General features: G+C 42.1%; 1 protein-coding gene across 3 annotated transcripts in view; it reads right to left on the bottom strand.

Annotated features, from left to right (window-relative positions):
• arhgap5 (Rho GTPase activating protein 5) overlaps nt 1–11,095 on the bottom strand; it is a 69,639-nt gene extending 58,544 nt beyond the window's left edge. Inside the window, exons 1-2 of one of the 3 annotated variants that reach the window (XR_005445740.1) lie at nt 10,830–11,095; nt 1,429–5,373 (exon numbers count right to left, since the gene is read on the bottom strand). Coding sequence is in view for 2 of the 3 variants with exons in the window: in XM_038729940.1 (XP_038585868.1) it covers nt 1,428–5,252 (3,825 nt within the window). In the remaining variant the exon portion in view is untranslated. Of the gene's footprint in view, nt 1–1,427; nt 5,374–10,829 lie in introns of all 3 variants that reach the window. The other 2 variants (XM_038729940.1, XM_038729941.1) reach the window with 2 other exon arrangements.
• Between the last annotated feature and the right edge of the window lie 14,623 nt (nt 11,096–25,718).

Genomic DNA, 25,718 nt, shown 5'->3' with positions numbered 1-25,718 from the left:
GGAGGAGGGCAATGGGGAAATAGATCAGAAAAGAAGTTAGTAGGATGAAGGGAGAAAGCAGAGGGAGGTCCATGTGGAGGAAGACGAGAAGAAAGAAGACAACAGACAAAACCGTTATTCAAGACCGAAGCTGGGACGAGTAACGAGGTACCGAGGTGGCTTTGATTTCCCACACTCCTCTGCTCTTCAAAGTGTTGTCATGCCAACAGCGGTTCGGGCTCCTCTCTAATTGGCCAGGACGGCAACTAAACACCTTCCACTTTGTACCTTGTGGTTCTCCTTTCGCTCTCTTCTCTGATTATCAAAGACAGTTTGAATGTTCCAACAATGCCCTGCATTCATGCAGCCACGTACCGCCGGCGGCTGTTTCTATACCGATTTGCACACTATTATCTGATTCGCAGCAGCATGCTCACTCGCTTGCATGCCTGCGTGTGACTGTGCACAATTGCTAAATAGTTTTTCAAGACGACAAACATTTTGAGTCAGCATCTGAGTCCAAGGTAAATTTCCCTACGGGGACAATAAAGTGTATAATATCATAAAATCAGATATTTGTTTTTGTTAATCAATTTAATTTATCGAAACTGGCTGAGGATCCAATAGCACCTAGCACTGCCTTCAATAAGGGAGGCGGTTCATATTGCCAATTTAGAGGTCAGTCTTTTATCTCTTATTGCGAATGTACCTGTAATATGTTGAAATATATTGAGCATGCTCATGTGTGGGGGGGTATATGCACTGTGTGCCGATGTGTGCTTTTAACTGAATTTTAAATACAGCTTTTCTTGCTAACGTCTTTTTTTCTTTCATTTGTACATGTGCGCTTGTCTACAGAAGAGTGCTAGTTTAATTGCTCCATGTGTTGTACAGTATTTGTCTTGGCATTTTAGATGATGGTGGCTGGATCATATGGACCTGCTCATGTATTTGTGCTCAGCAGTCTCAGACACGCCTTCAGAGAGCAGTTGTAAAGGATAAACAGGCATCTTATCACAGGTGCAGCCTCTGCTTTGAGATTATGCAGACAGAGCCCTACTGTCTTTAACAGTGCGCCTTTTATCAAGCTTTTTATTGATCGTCTGGGGGCCTGTAAGGTGGGGGGGCTCATAAACCACTTCAGCAGCGGGGCAGATCAATCAATTATCAAATTAGTTTATTCTCACCATGAGTCCCGGGGCTATTAAAAACAGAAATCTGCTCATATCTCACACCCACACACTTCTGCTCAGTCATTGCTATACACAATCTCTTCTGCTCTTATTCACATGCACACTCGTTCTCTCAGTTTTGAGGACTACAATATCTTTGCCGTCTTGCTTCTTTCTGTCTTTTGTTGCACTATAAAGCACTTTCAAACACAGCTGATATAACTGACAAGCCATTAAAACTCTGCAAAAGTCAGATTCATGACAGGCAAGACCCACCTTTTTTGATTCCTTTGGAGTCTTGGGCGTCTTCTTCTTCTTCATCTTCTTGTCCTCCTGCTCAGGGTCAGAGGTGATGGCGGGGTTGTCTATCCCACCCTTCCAGGGGTCGGCAGGGGACAGCAGTGGGTCCTCCTCGCTGCCCCGGTGGGCTCTTCCCTTTTTCTTTTTCTGAGTGGCAGGGCCAGACTCCTCCCCGTCGCTGTCAGAGTGGAATCGTCTTTGGTAGGCCTTTGTCTTGCTGAACAAGATTTTAGAACGATGTTTGTATTTTGACGGCCGCCGTCCAGCCTGACACTTCCTGTCAAATCCATTCTCTTCCTCTCCTACTTGAAGGCCATGTAACACACCAAAGGAGTTTCTTATTTTGACCAGGCGGCTGTGTGTGTCATCAGGCACAGCATATATGTCGTCGTTGTGAAAGCCCCTGGACCTTTGCAAGGTGTCCACGGGGTCTGCATAGTTGTCTGACGCCTCCAGATCATCGGTGTGTACCATTGGGCCACGTGGCATCCTACGGTTGCTCCGCATGCCAGCCTCTATGGTTTTGAGCAGGTTGGGGTCCAGCTTTTTGACATTAGGTTTGGGCAGCACTGGTTTGGGCCGGACAGGTGGTGGCACTTTGTGGTTGCGTTCATGTTCTCCAACAGGAGTGCTGTGGACTGGGTACTCATTGCCTTCTAGGTCAATCCGGTACTTGGCCCGCTCACTCGGTGTGGGGAGAAGCTGAACGTCATCACCTATTGGACTATAAGGTGGGGGGGCCTCATTATCATCATCAGATTCTGGGTAATAGGTGTTGTAGGCCGGGGAATGGCTATGGGGCGAGGTGGGGAAGACGTCTTCGCTAGCACCAGTGGTGCACTCTCGTGATGAGGAGTCAAACAGGAAGGAGCTCTCGATGCTCAGCTTTTTCTCCAACACTTCATTGAAGAAGGGTGTAAAAACCTCTGTCTGCCGGTGATACTGTGACAGTGAGTAAAGTGCTGTAAACTTGGCAGCTATCTCTGTGGCAATGTGCTCCCCCTCCGTCATCAACTCCTTAATGGCATCATTCTCAAAGAAGTCTGCCTGGCTGTCTGTGATCGCCACCATCTGGACGGGGATCACGTCCTGGACTTCGGCCAAGAACGCCCGCAGGGTCGCCATGGAAGCCTTCCGTTTGGCAGAGTAGACCAATATGTAGCCGTGCACCAGTTCATCTTTGCGGACACCGATAGCAGTGTGATAGGAGAGAACAGTGACCTGGATCCTCCTCCTGCTGTCCCCGATGATCTTGTTCAGTATCAGTGTGTTGCTCTGGCCTGGCTGCCCCGCGCTACAGCAATGTGAGTCTAAGAAAGGCGAGAGGATGAGGTCAACGCTGAAAGGATCCCAGCACATGGCGCACATGACTATCCTAAGGTCCGTCTCTGACATGTCTTTGATGGAGGGCAGCGGGGCCAAGACATCAAAGTTATGCTTCAGGCCATCAAGCACCGCTCGGAGACCCTGCTTAATTTGGAACTCGGTGAATTTACGTGGAAAGGCCCCAGAAGGGATGTCAACAAAGGTGCACTGCAATTTGTTTGCCAGTTGTTGGCCCTGGTGCCTCAGGATAGGTATGTTTTTGCAAACACTATCCCTCTGATTTGCCAGGATGAGAATAAATGGTAGTGGCTTAGCAAACCTATCTCTCCTACTCTGTGCTATCTCCGCTCTGATCCTGCCTATGCAATCTCCAATACAGTTGAGGGACTCTATGGAGTTGAACACACAAAAGCAGCCATGTGGCTTGAATGTGTTAACCCACGCATGGCTGAAGAGCAGTGTGGAGTTGACATCAACAGCAAGGAGCTCCAGTTCATAAATTTTACCGTCAAGGGTGTACTCATCATCTGTGGACTGAGCTCGGATCTCATTGGCTAGTTCCTGTGAGAGACCCTCCCTTCCTAGGAGGCAGAGGTTGATCTTATCGATGTTGGCACTGTTATAGTAGAGATTAGAGGGTCCGTGGTCGAGCTGCACAAGCCTGTTCGCTAAAACCTGCTCCACTTTCAGATCCACACAGTTCTGCCCGCTCAGGCATGTCTCCTTAGTGGGATGGTAAACAAACCCAATGTGTTTGAGGAGGAGTGACTCTCTATCTGGGGCAAGTTTCTGCAGCGCTCTGTATCTGGGCTCCTCATTTAGCACACTGTGAATTTCGCTCATCTTGTCGCAGCTGGGGGTGGCATTCAGATCTAAGTCATAGAATAGCTCAGCATGCTCAAAAAGCATTTCCTGAAAATCCTCTTTGGCCCTTTCAACTATTTCCTGCTGGTGTCTACAGTAAACATCCCTCCTATCTGATTCTGTGATGTACTTGTAGGCCTCGTCCTCCATGACAAAGCACATGACCTCCTCCCAAGGCTGCCCTGCGCTGATAAAATGAACCCTCTCCAGTGTCTTCTTGAACCTATCTTTCATCTCCACCCTTCTCTTCTCAGACATCAGGTGCTGGACGTGGTTATGGTAAATTCTCTCACCATCGGGAGTATTGAGGAGGTCAAAGGGTATCCTGCGGTCACTCACGTCAATGTGATCCGTCTCATCCCATGGCGTATGTTCCAGAACCACAAACCAGTACTGGAAATCAGGTCGGTTCCGGATCACACTCTGCGCCTCAGGCCATGGGAGGTGTTCCACCTCCTCCAGGTTATTGAGGAGGTTGTTAAGGGTTTTCGGTAGTGTTGTCAGGTACTCTTCCCTCCTCCTCTTGATGTGCTCGTGCTTCAGTTGTGCAATGTGCTTTGTGAACATGTTGCGTGCTTTCTTGGTGCCCTCCAAGGTGATGAACTCGTCATAGTCATGTTGGCCCTTGAGATTATTAACCACTGTTTTCCATGTGGTGTGATAATCTCTCACCGTGTGCACCATCAGTTTCTCATATCTATCTGTCACTGAGGCAACAAGCTGCCGTTGGACTTTATAGGCCTCCAGGTATGGCACAGTTTTTGGCTTTCCCCTTGTTTTATCCAGCTGCTGGATGAGGGCGTTGAAGCAGAGCTCTATATTGACGTTACAGCGTCCTGACGTCTCAATTAGCAGCAGGTTCTTCTTGTTGGCAACAAAAGCCTGCAGGTCCCTCAGGTGCTGGTCCACACACTCATCACATTTTGTGGCAGCGACGACAATAGGCTTCTTTGACTTGACAATCTGGGCGTAGAGGCTGTTGACAAACTTCATTTGGTCATCGAACCTCCTATTGCAACCCTTGCTAACATCGATGCAGAGCACAAAGCCATCGATGTTCAGCTTCCCATCAGGCATCTGCTTCTGGTCAAAGTCCTGCTCTAAGCCCAGCTGGTCCGTGCAGATGTACATAAGCTTCTCCGCCGACTGGAGCTTGGTTTGTGCTGCGCGTTTGGTGTACGGCTGCAGGTTTGTACTCCGATGCGGAAGAAACGTCTGGTCATCAATGAACTCTGTTTGCTCGATGACTTGGATTTTGCAGTCCAACCCATCATCCCCTCGATGGGACACCTCCCCCCAGTACAGGAAGTGGTCATTGTTAACCACACGCCCCCCAAAGTCTATTGTGCTCAGCACTGAGGTGTGCTCTGAGTAGTAACTGTCCGCATCAGGATGCACATACCGGTTGCATAGGCAGGACTTGCCCACACCACAATTTCCCTTCTCCTTCTCCGTCCCCGAGAGGCCAACCACGCTGACGGCGAATGTCGGGGGGCGCGCATCCTTGTTCTTGGCCATTATATCCCCCCGCTCATCGCTAACTTGGTCACTTCCAGGAAAAAAGGTCAAGATATCATTCCAGTTCAGCTTGTCAATGGTACAGAGACACATTCATCCTGATTTCCCTTGGTAGTGGTGAATCCCCCTCCAACTCTATGTATCTCTCCCAGTTTCTATCCTGGGTCTTCTCTAAGCTGGGATAGAACAGCCGGCTCCTCCTTTTATCACCTGCCTGCAAAACATAGAATTTACAATTAGGAAAAGATCAAGAAAAAACAAAAACATATTTGCAGTCTGAGTTGTCCTCAGAGCACTCGAGTCTCCTTATCACAAATAATATAATTAGCTTTTTGTTTCTGTGGCTCTCCCTCTGGGACACAAATGTTGATGGTGCACGGTGTGGTGATTCAAAACAAATCAGACATGTTAATGTGGCATTACACAGTTATCAGTAAATTAGACAAAAGGTACACATTATCACACTTGTACAGGACAAAATAATCCCTCCTAAGTGGAAAAAGCTTAATAAAAAGGTGACTGAAAGGCCTTTCGTGTTAGTTATAAAACGCGCTGGTCTGAAAACACAACAATAATAGGTTTATAATATAAAATTGTATAGAAAAAGCCTCATGGATTTCTCTAAAAAAAACAAGAGAAAATGTGTTTTAAAAACTGCAATATCAAAATGGACTTTTAAGAAGACAAAAACTAAAGTGTGACAGTGCAACTTGAATAAGAGAAAAGACTAGTAATTCAATCATGGACCATGCTCGACAATGTCACTTCTCCCCTCACAGTGAAAAAATAAGTGCTTTCAACCAATTTTGTGCCAAGGCAGGATAAAAATGGCATGCAACTCCAGCCCTTTGACAGCCACTGACCTAGAAATGATTTGCTTCGCTGTGAAAATGAAACAGAAAATAAATCAGTTCACAGATTCGCTATCACCATCAGCACGCCCTAAGGCTACATGATTAAGGCTAAACGTATAATCCTGATTATTTTGCCTGACATGATTATTAATCCTAATTGGTAGTCTTTTTTTTTAATATATACTTTATTCATATATATATATATATATATATATATATATATATATATATCTCATTTAGCCCAATACTCTTCTTTCTGTAATCTTAAACTGAATGTCATACATTCCATACTGTATGCTGTTTACAATATCTATATACTGGTTCAGGGTGGGAGGCTCTTTAAAAAGCCAGCGTCTTGTAATTGCCATCTTGCTTGCTACCATGGGGATTTTTAATGACTATTTGTCTCTGATATCCAGCTCCTTAGACATGTTTCCTAAGTAGAGAGAGACAAAACTCAACATCAAATCCTAACATACTCTCAGTGGCAGCCTGAACATCAGCCCAGAAGGACTGTAAGATGAAGCAGGACCAAACGATGTGAACGTGATCTACCACTGAATGCCCACATTGTGTCCAGTCTTGATTCTGAAGTCCAGTTTGTTTTGGTTTTATTTTTGGGGCTATAAAAAAACCTCACTCAGTTTTCCCAGCCTAATTAGCAATCTCAGTTATTTGTGAGACGAAAGGTGCTTGCACGCGGTCTATTCAACATTAATAACCAGGTCAAAGGAAATGTTTTACTACTCACAAAACCAATAATGATCAATTACAGATTGTAGAAAGTAAAAATGTGACAAACGAATCAGACCGCCACCTTTCTGTCAGTATTATCTGGAATTTCCACAGTCAAATAAGCTTAAAGTCTTCCATGACCTAACTAGCGGCTGATAACTGACAACTGCTGAGAGAAGTCAGTCATTGTTGTGTTTTACAGAACGATGGCAATCAGCCAGTGAATTTGCCTGCATGAGTTGGAACTGCTCGCTGCAGCACGACGGCATGCTGAGCCTGAGAAACTGCAGCAGAGTAGGAATTTGGTCCACTGAGACGAAGCAATGAGGTTTCCCCTGACTGTTTATAGATACCAAGGTGATGATGTCACCTGTGCAGGGGCTTTGTTCAAGGAAACTGACTTTTCTGAGTTCAGCAGATCTACAGCAACCTTAAGAAACAACACATGGAAATGTATTCAGAACTCCGAAACAAGAAGGATAAATGGATGTTACACACTGAATTCAATTATCTAACATATATATATAAAAAAGAGATCACAGAAACCATTTTCTTATTTGTAAGACCACAGATAAACTTGTGCATAATCTAAGAGTAAACTAGGGGAAGGTTGCTCAATTACCTACAGGTAAGGTGCCTTAAAGGTTTAGTCACCTCCTTTATAATTTAGGTTCCTCCAACAAGGAGCTCCTCTTCCCTCCAACACACCCAGGACATGAAATGATGTCAGACAGCAAACCGACCAGCAGGTCTGTCAGGTTTGCAATTCTAACCTGTGGCCCCTACAATAACCTATTTGCTGCTACATGTGCCACACCTGACTGTAGGAAGCAGCAAGTGTATCTGAGCTTTTGAACAGGTGAAGCACTGCACCAGTGCACTGTGGACCTAATGCTTGCAAGCAGTATTCAACTAGGGCAAAAACTACATTTCCATTTGTAGTTCCAACGTCTATTACTGACTGATGACTGACAATATGATAATCATGTTATTATTGATTTATTAATTCATTGTTGACTTTAAAATGGCAAAAATGCCCATCACAGATTAGTAAAGTCCAAGTGATGTTTTTTAAATTGTTATTTAGTCCACCCACCAGCTAAAACAGACACTAAACATGAGCTCTTCTCGCTGGTGACACTGCAACTACTAAAAAAGTGGAATCTTTACTTGGAAATAGAGTAAAAACCATAAATCGCAACAACTGAAATCTATTAATTATTGATGATTATTACAGACCCGGGCCTACATACCTCCTGCGATTCCCATCCAAACCACAGTGTTTCAGAAGATCAGTCACCCAAATCCAAACATCTGTTTTGCATCTTCATCAGCCAAGTCTACATTCACTCTGCTGTCAACACAGAGGCTCGATACACAAGACTCGAGAATAAATGTTAACATGCATTTATGACAAGAGGAATGGTAGCAGTGCTAGCCAGTTAGCTGTTTACTGTAAACACCTGGATGGAGCCAAACGGCCAAACGCTACAGCACAAACTGTATGTGTGCCGCACTAACAGCTAAAAGTAGCCTTGTGCATCACGATTAGTCTATTCACTGTGAGGCTGCAGGGGGGATTAAGGTATCACTTGGCAAGCTGGTTTTAGAGATGACTAAATGTTGTTAAGCCCTGAAACAGAGCAGAACACACTGCCAAGGATGGTAGACCTTTTGAAGCTGCATCCGGCTGGATTTTTAGGTTAAAATCTGCCTAAAAATGCCTAAATCACAAAGCAGGGGTCCAACAGAGAGGAGCGGCCCATCTATTTTAAATGAGGCGCCACTGACTCGTTATGATTCCCCAGAAGAAAATCTGATCTCGGGTACAGACAACACTCCTCCCACAGGAAGAGATGAATCAAAACTTCAGAGAAAAAATCAAAACTGCCTCCTTTTTAACCAAAAAGAAAGCTCTCACTAAACAACTTTCCCTCTCTCCTTTTCATTTAAATCATGACAGACACAGCCTCGCAGGTTCCTGGGTACTGACATTCAAATTTTTAAACCATTACCTGTTAACAGAATTTTTCAGCTGCTGGCGCACAAAGTTGCGTAACGCGGTTTTAAATTTCAGCCAACTCATCATGATTCAAGGAACTACAGCTGTAATACAGAACATAACACAGAAATGACTTTCTGAAATGTTAGTCTCAATATGTATAAAATAGTCCAGGTTAAGACAAGAGGTGAAGCCATCTTTTTAAGTGGGCTGTGGATAATTTGATAGATCACTGCCATTGCTCAATAATAATAAAAAACATCTTTGCCTGTTAAAATAATAGCTTTGATTTAATCAAAAGCTATGTGAAAGGCAACGCTCTGGTGCTTCTAGGAGAAGAATTTCACATGTATTCAAGCACAAAGCTCATTCAAAAACAATCAATACTGTCACCATCCTCTACAGTCAAGTCCAGACCTGAAGCCAAGCCTCACTCATCTGACTTTCCCTTCCCGAAGGTGTCGATGATGTAACAACAGCAGTTTATAGGCCAACTGATACGATCAACTGTGTCATTACTCAAAACAGGACTTGTCGGGACCAATGCCCTTATGTTGTTGAAACTGATAGGAATATCGAACACATCCCACTATATTAGCATATGCCAATACCAATATGCATTAAAGTAATGGTCTTAAAGCTTTGCAGACGTGCCTATCCTTTTCTGTCAATTCTGATAGTGCTAAAACCGGCAAGGCTATCTGTGCTTGTCAAATGGACCACAAAATACACGTGAAACATTTCTTTTAACACACTACCCCGATAGGAAATCAGAAGATTGCCAGCAGGACGGCTGTTAATGCTCAGTATTATTAAGCAGATCAATAGCTTTGCTTCCCGTTCAAGAGAAAAGGCTGGGGAGACTCGCCAGAAACTGACTGTGATGATAATGATGAACAGAGTCTTAGTATGGATGTAGAGGTTTCAAAAAAAGGATGACAACAAAGCAGCGAGCTGGTATTTTGAAACACAATTGATGCTTCATGCAATCTGAATGAGAGGACTGCAAAGGGGCTGTAGATAAAAGATAAAAAAGACACGGACTATCCCTTTAATAAAGAGAGTTGGGTAAAGGGCAAAAGAAGCTGCAGCAGTCCGCAAATGGCATGCAGCGCTGCAGCAGGACAAACCCACGGAGCTGACTGACTGCAGAATAATAATGTTAAAAAAGTTAATCAGAACTTCTCATCACAGCTGAGACGTTTTGGGGTAAAAACAGCCTGATTAATGTCGGAAAATTCAAGGTGTTCCTGGATCTGACCCTCCAGCCATCCATCCACCCCCCCTGTGCTAATGTTACTAGCAGATTAGCAGGACGTTAAGGTTGAAAACTGGCAACCCAGCAACTTAAAATAGGTTAAACTAAGAAATAATAACAAGAGATAAAAGCCAACACAGTGTGAAGGCTCTCAACTTGGATTTGGTGCATTTTCTTTTTTATTCCCAAAGTCATTGTGGAAGATTTCCCGTGTGTTACGGTGTAATAACCACTAACTGGAAAAGGTGGATATCACGAAAAACTAACTCCACGATTTGGGGGGGGGGGGGGTCCAGACCCGGGTAAAGAGAGCTACGGGAGTTAACGTTAATCACTTTATAAAAGCTTTAATTAAAACCAACACACGTTAATGCGTCAAAAAGCACCGTAGCTAACATTCACAAGCACGGGGGGGGGGGGTTTGGCACGGCGGCTATCAAGCCTCTTGGAGGGGTTGGGAAAGAATAAGGTGAAGCCCGGCTCGGCCTGGTTTGGCCCTGATTACTTCAGGAGAGAGAGAGAGAGAAAACCTACCTTTCCAATTCCGATTAGCTAACATTAGCTGTTAGCCGAGAGAGAGGGGAGAGTCGGCTGGCTAGCTAGCTTAGCATCACCAACCCCTGAGCTTCACGTTTGGGAAGGAAGCGGTTTTTAAAAAATAAAATAAAATCACAACCTGTGGTTAACTTTAAAAACACAGTGTCATATTCTCACCCGGGTCTCCTTAGACCCGAGACAGCGCAAGCCCGGGGTCAAGAAAAAGAGTCCCAGCTAAGCTAATGAAGTCCCCAATCCCGGTCCAAACACATTCCCCTACCCACCTAATAACATGGTCGCTCCCAGATCCACATACCACGGAAAAGAGGAGAAAGCATTTCCCACATTACAAAAAGAAACTCCTTTCTTTGCAACCCACAGTCCGCGGTCCTTGGTGTCCTCCGACTGAAACCCCAAGTCGTGATCGGGTGAAGGTGTAGTCTCCTGTTGCTTTGCCTGTATTTTAGCGTATTTTGGTGTTGTTCGTGTGGTATGCGCTGTAAGCCGAAACCTGGTCCTCTCTGCTCCCTCCCCTCTCACTGCCAGGCAGTAATGGCGACTCTCTCTCTCTCTCCTCCCCACACTCTGACTCTATGTCGCTCTACCTTTCCATTCAGGGTCTCTCTCTCCTCTCTCTCTCTCTCTGTCTCTCTCTTGATCCACACCTGTCTCTCTCTCTCTCTCTCTCTCTCTCTCTCTCTCTCTCTCTCTCTCTCCAGTTCAATTCAATCAATAAGCTTTATTTGCTTTATTGGCATTATTGTTTAGAATCAGCGGTGTTGCCAAAGCAGAAAGTCATATATTAACAATAAAAATATATAAAGCAATAATAAATAATACAATGATATAAAACAACAATTATTACAAACAATAATAATTATTATTATTGTGAAAACATCTCTCAATTAAATTTCGATTCCATTTTGCTTTATTGGCATGAATGTCAAAGAATAATATTGTCAAAGCTTAAAAGATAATACAAAAGAACAATTCATTTCATGCAGTTCATTAAATAAATAAAACAAAAGAACTAAAACCCTAAAAGTCTCTCTCTTTCTCTCTCAATTCAAATTCAAGCCAATGTGCCATATTGGCATGAATGTTCAGGTAAAACAATGTTGCCAAAACTAAAAGTCCTTATATATGTACAAAAAAATTGTACATTGTACAATTTTTTTCCAAGGAACAATTATTAAAACAACTAACTAATAATAATAACATAAACAACATTTATTTATTTTCTAAATCAATGTTTCTAAAACTTTTTCATGTCTAAGACCCCTAAACTTACACAAATTAGACCAGGAGCCCCCCTCTGACAGGATTTTGTCTTTTAAATGTTTTATTCTAGAAAGTGGATGAAATCCATGACCCAAATGGTTATAGATTCTGTCAACGTGTCACTTATGTATGGAATTATAGTTAAAATAAATGATTCCCCCTTTTGCTGGGGACCCGTTGGAGACCTGTGGGGGTCCCCGGACCCCACTTTGAGAACCACTCTTCTATATCAGTCTGAGTTTCCGCTGGTTGTTCTCACTTCATGGCATGAGGAGTTAAATTTTGCTGCAATTATTTGGCATTTGGGGTTTTCTGCACCCCTAACTTAAATATTTTGTCCCTGAACGATAATTTAAAAACATGAAATTCAGCATAAAATACATACATTATAAAAAACCCTAAAAAATAATGAGTGCATGTTGTGTAAAACTACATAATGTGCTTAAATTACCATCCACCTATCACCATGGCTCTAAATCATGTCTAATAATAGTGATTAATGGTGATAATTGATTGGAAAATGTCATAAAATAATGGTAAAAGTTCAGAGACAATGAACCACTAGGGGAGCTTGTTATGCCCCTACTCTCTGTGCAATGAGTGTGTATTAGTAACTGGTGTGGTAATTTGATAAAGCACTAATGTAAGTGGTAAGATGCACCATAAGCACAAGACAAACTGAACTAATAAGGTGCAAGGTGGGGCCTCAAGATTTGGGGGTCTTTGGTGTACAGATCAGCCATAACATTATGACCACCTGCCTAATATTGTTTAGGCCACCCTTTTGACGCCAAAACAGCCCTGACGCATCGAGGCATGGACTCCGCTGGACCTCTGAAGGTGTGCTTTGGTACCTGGCACAAAGACGTTAGCAGCAGATCCTTGAAGTCCTGTAAGTTGCGATGTGGGGCATCCATGGATCGGACTTGTTTGTCCCCACAGATGCTCGATTGGATTGAGATCTCTGGAATTTGGACATCGAGTCAACACCTTGAAATCGTTGTTGTGTTCCTCAAACCGTTCCTGAACCATTTTTGCTTTGTGACATCATCCTGCTGAAAGAGGCCACTGCGATCAGGGGAAACGGTGTACGTGGTCTGCAGCAGTCCTTAGGTAGAAGGAACATCCACATGAATGGCAGGACCCAAGGTTTCCCAGCAGAACATTGCCCAAAGCATCACACTGCCTCCACCAGCTTGCCTTTTTCCCATGGTGCATTCTGGTGCCATGTGTTCCCCAGGTAAGCAACGCACTCGCACCCAGCCAACCACGTGATGCAAAAGAAAACGTAATTCATCAGACAAGGCCACCTTCTTCTTCCATTATTCCGTAGTCCAGTTCTGGTTCTCAAATCCTTATGCTTCTCCATTTTTCCTGCTTCTAACACATGAACTTTGAGGACAAAATGTTAACTTGCTGCTTAATATACATCCACCCACTGACAAGTGCAATGGTAATGAGATCATCAGTGTTATTCACCTGTAAATCGTAATGTTATGGCTGATCAATATGTGCGTTTTATTTAGTGCCTACCAAATGAAACTGGAAAGATTACATCTCTGCACTCCTGAGTACGTAACAGATGTGTTGACAGAAATCTGCACACTGTCTCGCTCAGGTATAGAATCTAGTCTATACATGTAAAATACCGGATGAAGGTGGAGCAGACCAAAACACATATGTAAGAGACACAGTGTGCATGTATTTTCATTTTTATTTATGCATGCAGAATTCACAAACACATTTGCAGTTAATTGAATGACCACAAACGAATTGCCTCATGGTGAACATGGAGCCTCCAGGCCCCATGGGGGTCTGAGGGCCTGCTTGCATACTTTGTCATGCAATTGGCTTAAACATATTGTGTTTTTGGGGGGGGTTAGTTTTAAGCTTTTTTGATCAAGTATGTTTAAACACACAAACAATTTGACTACAGATGGGCCTTTTTCACAGCAGACATTTTTGACTTTGACTGCGTTTCTGTTGATACACATAAGGGTATGTATACAGTCTGCATGGATTTATGATCAACAATACATGGAGTACATGCCGTTACTTAATATAATATGTAAGATGATTTAGTATTTCACAGTTGATATGCAGGAGTTGATCTGAGACACCACATGGCTGGAACTGTTCCCTTATGTGATGACAGTTAAAAATAACCTGTTGTTGTGTCCTATTTAAAGCAACAGAGAAAAATCTTCATGTATGAGAAGCTGTGATCAGCATTAGTTTTTACCTTCCACACAGTGTCACATTAGCTTTGACTATTCAATGTTGTTTTTTCTGCTTTTTTGTGATTTTACTTTCCCTCCTCCATCCAAACATTTTCTGGCGTCCCTCTCCCAGCAACATTTTCCAGCTCCTTCTCGGGCGATCCTGAGTCACTCCTCAGCCAGATGAGATATATGATCTCTCCAGCATGTTCAGAGTTTCCTTCCAGTTGGAAGGATCCTGTGTAGATGCGCGAACCACCTCACCTGCTTCCTTTTGACCTTACATCTTAGCTATTTACCGCTTCTCTAAGGGTGAGCCCAGCTCAAAGAGCACATTGAGGAACTCCTGAGCCAAAGCAGCGTGTCCTCTGTGGAGGAGGTGGAGTGTGAAGACTCGGGGGAAGTGTTAGCCATAGCCCTGGAAGAGGACTCTGAGGTAGTTAAGATGCTCCTCAGGGACAAGGCACCAGGTGTGGATGATGAGATTCACCCTGCTGAAGGCTCTGGACATTGTAGAGGGTAGCTGACACGCCTCTTCAATGTCACACGGAGGTCGGAGGCTGCTCAGCCTCTCTGGGAAAGCTTCTGGTTGCTGGATAGGAGGATCATACTGATTGTCAAACCTCATATTCAGGAGAAGCAGTGTGGATTCTGTCCTGGTCGGGAACAGAGGACCAGCTCTTTAACCTTGCAGGGTCACCAGAGGGGTCGTGGGACTTTGCCCATCCAGTCTACATGTGTTTTGTGGACTCGGAGAAGGCTTATGTTCCCCTGGGAGTCTTGTGGGGGGTTATACTGCATGAGCATTGACTACAAGGGCCGTTGAGCCATCCGGTCCTTATTATATAACCGGAGTGAGAGCTGTGTCCGTATTCTCAGCAGGGAGTCAAACACATTTTCGGTGTTGGGCTCTGCCAGGGTTGTCCCTTGTCACGACGTATAATTGTTTCAGCACCACTGGCAGATAAAAATATCTGTGCTGCCAAAAAACAAGATAGAGTAAAAAGCTAGACAGTGTAGTAAAATCTCTTTGCAAAACAAACCTGCAGTGTTTCTATGACCTATTTGCACGTATCACTGAATTAATATTCATGCAAGTAGCCCAAATCTTGTAATATATATATATGAAATCACACATACATGTTACTCTAAGGCAGATAAATGAGAGCAATGTGATGCTCATTTCTGTGTCTTTCTCCTTCTCTCTCAGCAAATAACTCTCCCTTATACATGTTTCCTTCTCTCTTTCTGTCTTTGTGTCTCTTCATTTCACTAATCTTCTTTATTGGCATGAATGTTAGATGAACCAAAGCATCTAAATACAAATTAAAATCTCTCTCGCTCTCACTCAATCACTCTCTCTGTGATGTAATTATGTTTGGGGCTTCTTTTTTCCCCCATGAAAATTGTTTAATTATGTATAATGTTCCTGTAAACGAGAAAAAAAAAAGCACATTTGCTCAACAGGGAACGGAGTTTCAGATGGTGGATGAATGTATTATGTCTGTGTAATCCTCATCATCATCATCCTTTGCTGCTGTGTTTTTTCCCACTTTTGAAGTATAGAGAGCTAAAACAATTACTCGGTTAATCAATCACTTGATCAGACAATGCATCTTTTTCACTTTCATCTCGCAGCGCTTGTTAAATTCTCCTTAATAAGTAAGTTAAAACTACATTTCTGTTGTATTTACAATGTTGACAGTGATGAAAAGAAACACTGCAGCCACTGTTAGATAATGGTGGGCCGTGGGCGCACAAAGGAGTCCTCAGTGAAAATCCCTCATTTATATTTTAGTTGTTCTGGGCTGGGATCAATATGTGCTGCTGGTTTCAGTAGATTCCCTCGAGTGCAATGCTGCGTTAATGAGCCTCGGAGCTCAGAAAGACTACACTCACCCAGATAAGAGTGAATGGAGTCAGCGGGGATGGGTAAGAAAATCTAAAATTAACCCCCCCTGTACAAACTGGAATTAAAAGCATGAAATACCTGCTAAACACAAAATTGTGATAATAGTTTAATTCGTCCTGAGAATTATCTCAAAGTCTGTTGAACAAAGTTATTGGAGAAGATCTGTGTCTGTCCTTCTTCCCGAAATGTAAACGAAGAGACTTCAGTTTTAAATGTGTCAGTGAATCTAAGATAAGGATTATTAAACGTCTGTGTTCGGGTTCAGTGTGTCAGATAGAAAGAGTAAGGGCCTCTTTCTATAGAGCCGCCATTTTGCACCAATGATGTAACAATCCCACAGGGACAGATCCATCAGGAAAGAGGAAACACACAGACCAATTTGAAATACCCTCAGGAGGCAATGTAGCCCAGGGACAGCTATCTCAAATACCACTTTAATGTGTCCTGCCGTCTAGATGGCTATTTTTATGTGCATATACTGCATGTCTTTCATTTAAAAACCATTCTGCATTGTAGAGCCAAAAGGGTTAGCCATTCAATTAATATTCCTTTTGACTTTTGAGTATAGTATGACATTTTTGGATATGCATACGCTTTCTGGCAGAGAGTTAGCCAGCAGCCAGTTAGCCTAGCTTAGCTAAACCGTATGAAAGAGAGTTCGAAATCACCCACTACTCACTATATAGAGAACTTCACAGTGAGCTCAGCCGCATAATGAAAACAACCCTGTCGGACACTCCTCTGATCATTATTTCAGAGCCGTTAATTACGTCATTGCCGTCGGACAATCAGATAGCGGACTGTTTTTTCTATCAGAGCAATGCATGATGGTATATAGAGCTTGGTGACCATCGGTTGTACACTACTTTTCAAAATGCATTCTGGGATATATTTAGCGGACTTTAAAGGGTATAATAAATCTCACAATAAATTCAAACAGCACTACAAAATGGCGAGCTCACTTTACAGGGGATAGTGGGTGATTTGACTGCTACCGTCTGTCCACAACTAATTAAATCTGCCTGCCCCGTCTAAAGCTCACTAATCAATGTGTAATATCTCTGTTTAATCCATTAAAATAAGCGTAAAGACCAATAACCCACCGCAAAACCATGAGAGTGGGATTGATCTTCTCATCTAAATTAACTTCCCGAAATGTCAAACTACTGCTTTTAAGTTACGTGAGGATGATATGAGGATTAACTGCTTTTTTTTAGTTTTATACAATTGTAAATTGCAGATCTTCAGGTCGTGGACTGCTGCTTGAACAAAGGGTTAACCCAGCTCACACTGGGAGAGAGGAGGGGCACACCTGTCTTTGGACTGCAGGAGGAAGCCCAGAGGATATTCACACAGGGAGGACATAAGAGATTTTGAATGTACATTTTATAACAAAAACAACCCTTATTTTAGCATAAACTCAAAACAGCACACTGGGAAAAAAGCTTTCTTTTCACAAACCCTGAATTGTTGAAGGGCATTTTGGGAAATGTAGTAACACAACACATTCGTAGAAGTTGCTGAGAAGGTTGACTGTGTGTGTGTGTGTGTGTGTGTGTGTGTGTGTGTGTGTGTTTGGGTTGTTACAGAGTGTGTGTACTGCAGTCATTGGCTGCCATCGGCGACCCCCGCTGCAGGGGTTGCACCATCAGCACCTCCATATGGAATCTGCAGATTTTTCACTTTCTGTGAGCCTTTCATGTTTCACACCTTTCTGGTTTGTAAAATCCTGACAGGGTGTTTTTTCTTCTTCTTCTTCTTTCTTTTCTCAGCATGCATCCAGCTCCGTCAGTTCTCTCAAGAGTCTCAAAGTTTTTGGAGCTGTAACACAGCACTGTCAAACTGGGACAACTGCAGCAGCAGAGGCCGGTGATTGGCTGGGAGGGGAAAAAAATAGACGAAGGAGTGCGGCTCTCGCTTCTGCTACAACCAGCAGCTGGAAGTTTAATTTTAGGTTAAAGTAGCTTCATGCGCCCTTCATTCATTACTGCACATTGATTTGAAATTTGTACAGACTTGATCAAAGTGAACAGACTTGATTTTGACATCTATGTTAAGGACTGCTCTTTGCTATAGCACTAGTGTTACTGCTGACTTCTTTATAACACATTGTATTTGTATTTTATGTGAAACATGCATAAAAGTTCAGTTGCAGGTGTCAATCTAGAAAGAGTATATGAAATGAAATTCCTTGGATTTGCTGAAAATCTCACATAAAACTAGAAGTATTTCAGTCCTGGCTAAAGCTAAGCACATTCTAGATCATAAATCACTCCACATTTTGTATTGTTTACCGGTGTTACTGTATTTAAATTACAGTGTGGAGGTTTGTGAAAACACATATCAAAATTCATTGCAATCGTTATTTATACTTCAAAAAAGAGCAATGAGAATAATTCATAACACTGGATATTTGGAACTCACCAACTCATTATTATTACAGTCTAAAGCATTAAAACTACTTGATCTAGTTGAATTTCAAAAAGCAGTAATTATGTTCAAGGCTAGAAACAATTTATTGCCTGGCAATGTACAGAAAAGGTTTTCTGAAAGAAGGGGGGGGGCTACAACTTAAAGTCAAATTTTAAGGCAGTTTTTCAAGGAAAAGTTTATGTTTATCTTTCAGTGGCGTTAAATTGTGGACGAAGTAAATAATGAATTAAAGCAATGTCCAAACATATTCCATTGTAAAAAGATGCTCAAAGAAAGTATATTCCAGAGGTACAGAGAAACACAGAGGTAATAATAACCTGGGCTTATATTGAATAATTTGTAGTATGTGTATAAATATTGTTGTGTATGGGTAAATATATGCATGTGAATTTAACTTTTGAATATACATTTTCATTGATTATAGATTTATTATCGCTGTAGACTTATTATTTTGTAGCTATTTCATTAAATATGGTAGTAAGGGTATAAAGAGGTGGGAGTACATAAGTTTTACTTCTTCTTAATCCTTTTTGCACGTGTAAATAGAGGTTTTTAAGTACTGGAAAGCATGGAGTTTTGTTTTTATTTTATTTACATGTTCAAAATAAAAAGATATCAATCAGTCAATCTTTGGCCTATCTTGACCAGGTCGCCTTTGTAAATGAGAATTTGTTCTCAATTGGCTTAAAAAAAGGTTAAATAAAAAAATAAAAATTTACTGCAAGTATAAGAGGAATGAAACGTTGTTCCTGTGGAAACACAAGCCGACATACATTAAGTAATTAAGAGTATTAAATCCAAAACAGCAGGCACAAAAAGCACAGTATAAATTATTATAAGTAATTCTTCTTGAGAAACAGACATGAAGAAAAAGTAAAAAAGAATGTGTGCTCTTTTTAAAGGAATATTACAGAGAGTTAGCTTAGCTTTACCACACAACAGAAAGCGGCAATAAAACAGTTAGTCTTGCTCCATCGGAAGTCCCTTCCTACAACTCCAAAGCTGTTTAATTTACACACATCTTCTGTATTTTACATATAATAACATCAATTCGGAGGGAGGGTGTATTTTTACTCTTCTAAGGAAGTTAAAAGATTCCAGTTTGGGCTAAACTAACACATCCAGTCAGAGGTTTGTAGGTTGTAGGTGCGATTAACAATGACGAAGACGCAATCTGCCTTCCTCCATCTTACTTCCTTCTCCTGGCGGCCGTGACCACAGCTTCTGACAGCCGAACACGCGAATATGATGTCTGAATATTAATCCGCCGGGGGTCCAGCTACTTCTTCACAGCAATCAGAGAACTTGTAATGAGTTATTCTTTCCACCCCTGGTGACAAGAATGTAAAGCATCCAGTGTAAAACACAAACAATATGAGGGCTGTCTAACACATTAGCAGTCATTAGCATTGCAGATGTAACACTCTGCTGAGGTGTAAAGAAAAATACACAGAATGATTCTTGGAAAGTGACAGGTGCAATAGATGGAGAAGAGACATTTCCTGTTGTGAGCAATTTGGAAACTAGATGTTAATGTTTGGAATTGAAAATGATTGCACATAATAATGAGTTTGAGTCAGACATGGATGACGGTAAAAGCTTTCTAGGTAAGCATTAGTATAATATGAATGAATTATTAATTATTCATTGACATTTTATTGATGTTTTCTCATGTAAGTGTCTGAGGGACCAAAAGGATGATTTAAGTATAAATGAATAAATAAATAAATGCAGTAGTGTTGTAGTACTCGAGGCCGGTCTTAAGACCACTTTTTGATGGTCTTGGTCTCGTCTGGGACTACCGCCGTCATTGAGGACTCTGGATTTTATTTGAAGACCAGTCAAGACTATAACTTTGGGAATATCAATAAATTGCTTTTGCATTGTCTGATTTATTTGTTAACATCCTAACTTTGATTGGATCAATAATACTTATAAATAAAACTTATTGCTTCAAATGCAACCAATAACCCTAATAAAAAATACGTTGTTCCCGTTAACGACTGTCAGCCCTCCTGGCGATTGCAATGCTTACGTTGATTTCAGCTCTTAGTGTTTGTATGTGGGTGTTTTAATGGGAATGTGGATCTTTCAGATCAATCTGAGAAGTACCTCTGATCTCGTTGCACATTTTATCTTGTGTCATGTACTGTGGGGAACTGGTCTTGGTCTCAACTTGTTCTCAGCCCCTAAAAGTCTTGGTCTTGTCGTCTCGGTCTCGATAAACTCTGGTCTTGGTCTTGACTTGGTCTCGGTGTGGGCGGTCTCGACTACAACACTAAAATGCAGAAAAATAAATGATTAAATGCATAAATAAATTAAATTTAAATATATTTATGTAATGAAAAAGGATATTTCTGCTCTTTTGTCATTTTTGGTCCCTCACGTAAATTAGGGTGCTAATATTTCTCAGATCTTTCAAGTGGCCTCCCTGTTTGCTCCTTCCTCTCACATCCAGCATAGCGTAACATGTTCTGTGACTATTTCTTCTTTAGGTTACAACATTAAATGCAGTTAAAATTACTTTCTTATTATTATTACATGTGGTGGAAAACCAGCAACTTTTCAATTAAAGGCCAGACGTTAAATAATTCACATTCGGGTCCATGTGGATTTTTATATGATGTGATATTCAGATATTTCACATGGAGAAATGTAAGAAATCATCAAAATTGTCAGTTTAATGTCACATGTGAACCATATTTCCTATGTGATAGATTCACATGGGAAATATTATTATTTCCTCACTGTAATTAAATAATAAACAACATAATCTAAAGGGAAAAGTTGCAAATAACATAGAATGCTTTTAAAAAAAACGCCCACCTAGAAAAAGAAAGTAGACAAGACAAAAACAAATGGGTTTAATCAGGGAATCCATTATTGTTACCACAGAATACACTTAGTGACCACATATACAGCGTGTAGCCTCCATCTCAGAGACTTTTTTTATAATTTGTGCTTGCATTAAATTAATCTGACCCATAGGCGTTTAAAATGCAAACAGTACTTCTTTAAATAGACATGGATGCAACAGGTCAGGATGTTCTGTGTCAGCTGGTCAGGATTGGCGATCACAGTCGATCTCTCATCAGTCTCCAGGAAACAGAGGCGTCGGTTGACGTGTTTTGTTTTTTTACTGTGCACTTCCATCAATGGTTGTCTCACTGAGGAAAATGCGACCGAGCACTGGCTCCGTTAATGTGAAGAGGTCCTTCTAATGTCGAGAAGCATTCTCCTCTGTCTCGTTGACTTTGAGAGAGAGAGAGATTGTTGTCCTTGCACCAGATCTCTGTGGGCTGACTCATCCTTGTTAGTGACTATCTGCTCTGGTCTCATCAGCGGATTTAATGACATGATCGCTCTGATGTGTGGCGATGCACGGCCTGGGTTAGCAGCCCAGTCTGTCGCTGGGAGCTGCACAGTGTCTTTAGCGTTCAGCTACCAGCCTCTGTGGACTGAGTGTGTTGATGCTGAGTTGGAATGAAAAAACAGTATTCTGATGAAAGCATTTATCAGATATCAGAGACGTTTTCTAGAGCCTATAAGGACTTTGACGAACTTCGTGTTAACTGGAGAAACGATTCTGTAAAAGTAGCCTAACAATAGGCTTGAACACGCGCTCAGGAGAACCTTAGCCTTTGCACGCTAAATGGCGCTGTCATTGAAAGGGTATCTTACTACAAATATCTCGGTATTTGGCTGGACGATAAATTAGCTTTTAATATTCACATAGATAAGCTTTTGAAGAAACTCACGCCCAAACATTTTTTTAAACTTTCGAAACAAAGGTTGTTTCCCCTATGAAGCGAGGAAGAAACTTGTCCAGTCTACCTTTTTATCAGTACTTGACTACCTGCTGTTTATGCATGCGGCCTCATCGTTGTTAAAGAAACTTGATTCTGCATACCATGCAACGTTGCGTTTTATTACACGCTAAATGGCGCACACATCACTGCAGATTATATGTTATGGTGGGATGGCCATCGTTAGCTATGGGGAGACAGCCACACTTATGTATTTTTATTTATAAGGCACTCGTTTGCAAATTACCACATTACATTAATAGCCTCCTCAGCTTTGTGGTCAGTAGTCGTCACACCCGGTCCAGCAGGCTGCTGCTTTTACAATTTCCCAGGGTGACTTGAGTGCTGGGAAAGACTGCCTTCTCATGCTGTGCACCATTAACCTGGAGCTCCTTGCAAAGGACTCTCCGGTTGGAGGTACTGGTACCTTTTGGGAAATTCAAATCCTTGATTAAAGAGGTTTTTAAAGATGAATGTAACTGTTTTAGAATAAGCAGGCATTAAATTGATGTATTTTAACTACTGATTTCATTTTTAATGTACCGGTTAGACAGTGGATTGCGTCTGTTGCTGTTGTAGCTAAAAGGGTAAATGTGTTAATTGAATTTTGTACTGTTATTTTATGTTTGTACTGTTAGATTTGCTGTCCTGCTCCCTTTCTTGGCCAGGGCGCCCTTGAAAAAGAGATTTTATCTAAAAAGAAATAAAAAAATAATGATAGACAAAAAGTCTTGGGCTATACCGTTTTCCAAAACAACATGTATGTCAGTTTGAAAGTACAATGACAAATATGACCGTTCCCCAAAAGCAACACATTCACATACTGACGCTTGGTCAAGGCCCTGTGGCGTCGCCTTTCAACTCCAGCGTTTCGAAACATCGCCATTTCGAAACGGCGGGTTACTAAAGTCGTGAAACGTTGCAGTTTGATTAGGTTTAGGCAACAAAACTACTTGGTTAAGGTCAGGAAAAGATGATGGTTTGGGTTATAGTAACTACATACGTAAGTTAACTAACGTCACTTGAGTCAATTTACGTAACTTGCCTAACTTAAATAAAAAATATTTAATGGTAACTTTTTATTTCACGCAGGACACGAACACCGGTCTCCTGGTTCAAAGTCTGGGTTCTGGCCCTCCATCCACCCCAATCTTTACCGTCAAAAACTGACGCTACAGGGCTTCCCCCACTGCTTTGAACTATGACGCTATAGGGATCCCCACTGCATTACAAACGATGGCTCTTGACTACACGTCCATATGTGACAAGTCAGAGCCAAAACGGCATGTACAAGAGTTGACAAGCACCAGTCCAGCGGCAGACGTACGGGACCTTCAGTACGTTATGTAAATCACATGACCTAAGTCTCATGACGTTTAACAAATGTTTAACAAATGTTAAACGGCGGTAGTTTAGTAAGGTTTCGGCAACAAAACTACTTGGTTAAGTTTAGGAAAAGATTGTGATCTGGGTTAAAATAAGTACATTTCACACAGGACATGAACCTCTGCCTCCTGAGTGAAAGTCCTGAGTTTACTTCACTCATCCAACCGCCTCCTTACTCTGAAAGTCCACTGACTCCGGCTGCGTCACGTTACGGCAGTGGAGCCAATGGCGGCCATGCTAGTAAATGTCCACCAGAAGCGTCCCAGACGCGTCTCTCTGCTCGAGAATACGCAGCGAGTCTATTTTTGAGCGAAGCCACGTGGAGCAGCACAGAAAAGATCGAAACCGGGCAGGAAGTCAGACACAGAACGCATGGAGAATCCGGTCAAATTTCAAAATAAAATACCCTCAGCAGACTACTCAACGCGGTTAAAACAGACCAAAAAAAACAACATTTGAGCACATAGCCTACTTAATCATAGTAGAAGCACAAAACTAGACTATTTGTGTCAGCTACATCAGGGAAAATGCTGTGATTTTGAAATGCTCCCTGTGGGATGTGCAGCCGTGCAGATGACTGAACAAAACAAGGTCACAGAGAGTCGTGAAGAAGGTAGTAAAACACAAAGACGACAAATTAATAAGTCAATAACATGAGGCAGGCTACACGCTCCGCTGCCGAGATGCTTCCACGCAGCCGGAGCCAGTTACATGGACTTTGTCGCTCTTTGTACTTTGTCACCTGACTTCTTCTGCCACTAGCCGTCATTGCCGAACAATGAGGCAGAGAGACTTGACCAAGAATAGCTCGCCGTCTTTCAAACCTGTGCATTGTCATCGGGAATCAGGTGCTCGGGACCCTGTGTGTGATATTTAGTGTCCTGTGTTTGGAAAAAATGAAAGAAGAATCAACTTTTCTCCATCTCGCATCAACAACAACAACAACGCACCTCATTCTCTTCGCCGTGTTTACAGTTGAAGAGCGCTGATTACTCCTGTTGGTCAGTGTCATGTAACACGCCATGGAAGTCGCACAAATTCATTCAAAGCCTCAACTTTTCTTTCTGACAGGAAGTCATGACGGCATGACCCATTTGTCAGTGGTCTCTCGGGTCGGGCTATATTGGGCTGATATCGTGTGGCATGAATCGGCACTGATGATGTTTAACATATTCGCCATGCTAACAATGTCACCCTCATGGTGGCGCTAGAGGAAAAGAGAGGCAGAGTCATCAGGATTCATCCTCTGGGAACCATGAACAACATTTCATGGCAATTTATTAGTTACTGAGATATTTCGGTCCAACAATTTCCAATTTACACAGAAGCAGTGTTTTTAGATTTGATGTTGTTGAATGTTGAATAAGGCTTCTTACCATCATTTGGATTTATGCTGTGATAAAAAAATGAAACTCTCCTCGCTGGTAAAATAGTGAGAGTGCTTCGTGTTGGATTTAAAGATTCATCAGCTGATTTCCTGCCCTGCTCTTCACCCTGTGTCTGTTTCTGGAGCACGTTGCAATATAAAGATTTAAAAGACAGCAGCGTGGAGAGGAAAGAGTCTCTTCCAGCCGTCTCTCACACGTCTTTCAAAAGTAACACCCGAGGGCTTATGAAACGTCTTTTTTTTTTTTCTTGGGAAAATCTCCTTAAAACCCACTCTGAAAGTAAAGCCTCGAGGGTGTGGGAGCTTTGAAAAAGACATTAGATGTGCTGAGAGGACGTCCTGTCCTCCCCTGCAGCTCCGTAGAGGCTGCAGCAGCTCTGAAGCTAACAGGGTCAGCTGGTGTTTCATAAACTGCAGGCGTGTTTTTGGCCAGCTGCTCGTCCGCAGGCAGGATTTCCCCTTGTGTCATGATGTCACGTCCACTGTACAGATATTTACTTTACACGTGCTTTTGATTCAAATTATGTCAAACGGTTATCTGTGTTAGAGGGCTCAGTCATCTCTGCTCGGTTCTTCGCTTTTTTTGCTGCTTTCTTTTAGAATTTGTTTTCTTATTCTGTGGCGTTTTTCACTTTATGACACAAATGTGTTCCCACTCAGCTTCTTATGAAAAGCCTTTTTATATTTAGGGCAGATGCAAATGCAAGGAATTTTTTTTCTTTAACTTTATTTATATTTTATTTTTCCTA

The sequence above is a fragment of the Micropterus salmoides genome, unplaced genomic scaffold (assembly GCF_014851395.1).
Source record: "Micropterus salmoides isolate LMB-PRFRI ecotype aquatic unplaced genomic scaffold, ASM1485139v1 Ms_hic_scaffold_19, whole genome shotgun sequence".
Classification (NCBI taxonomy): Eukaryota; Metazoa; Chordata; class Actinopteri; order Centrarchiformes; family Centrarchidae; genus Micropterus; species Micropterus salmoides.
Note: the sequence above shows the minus strand (reverse complement) of the source record. Positions and strands in the feature narration are given on the sequence as shown.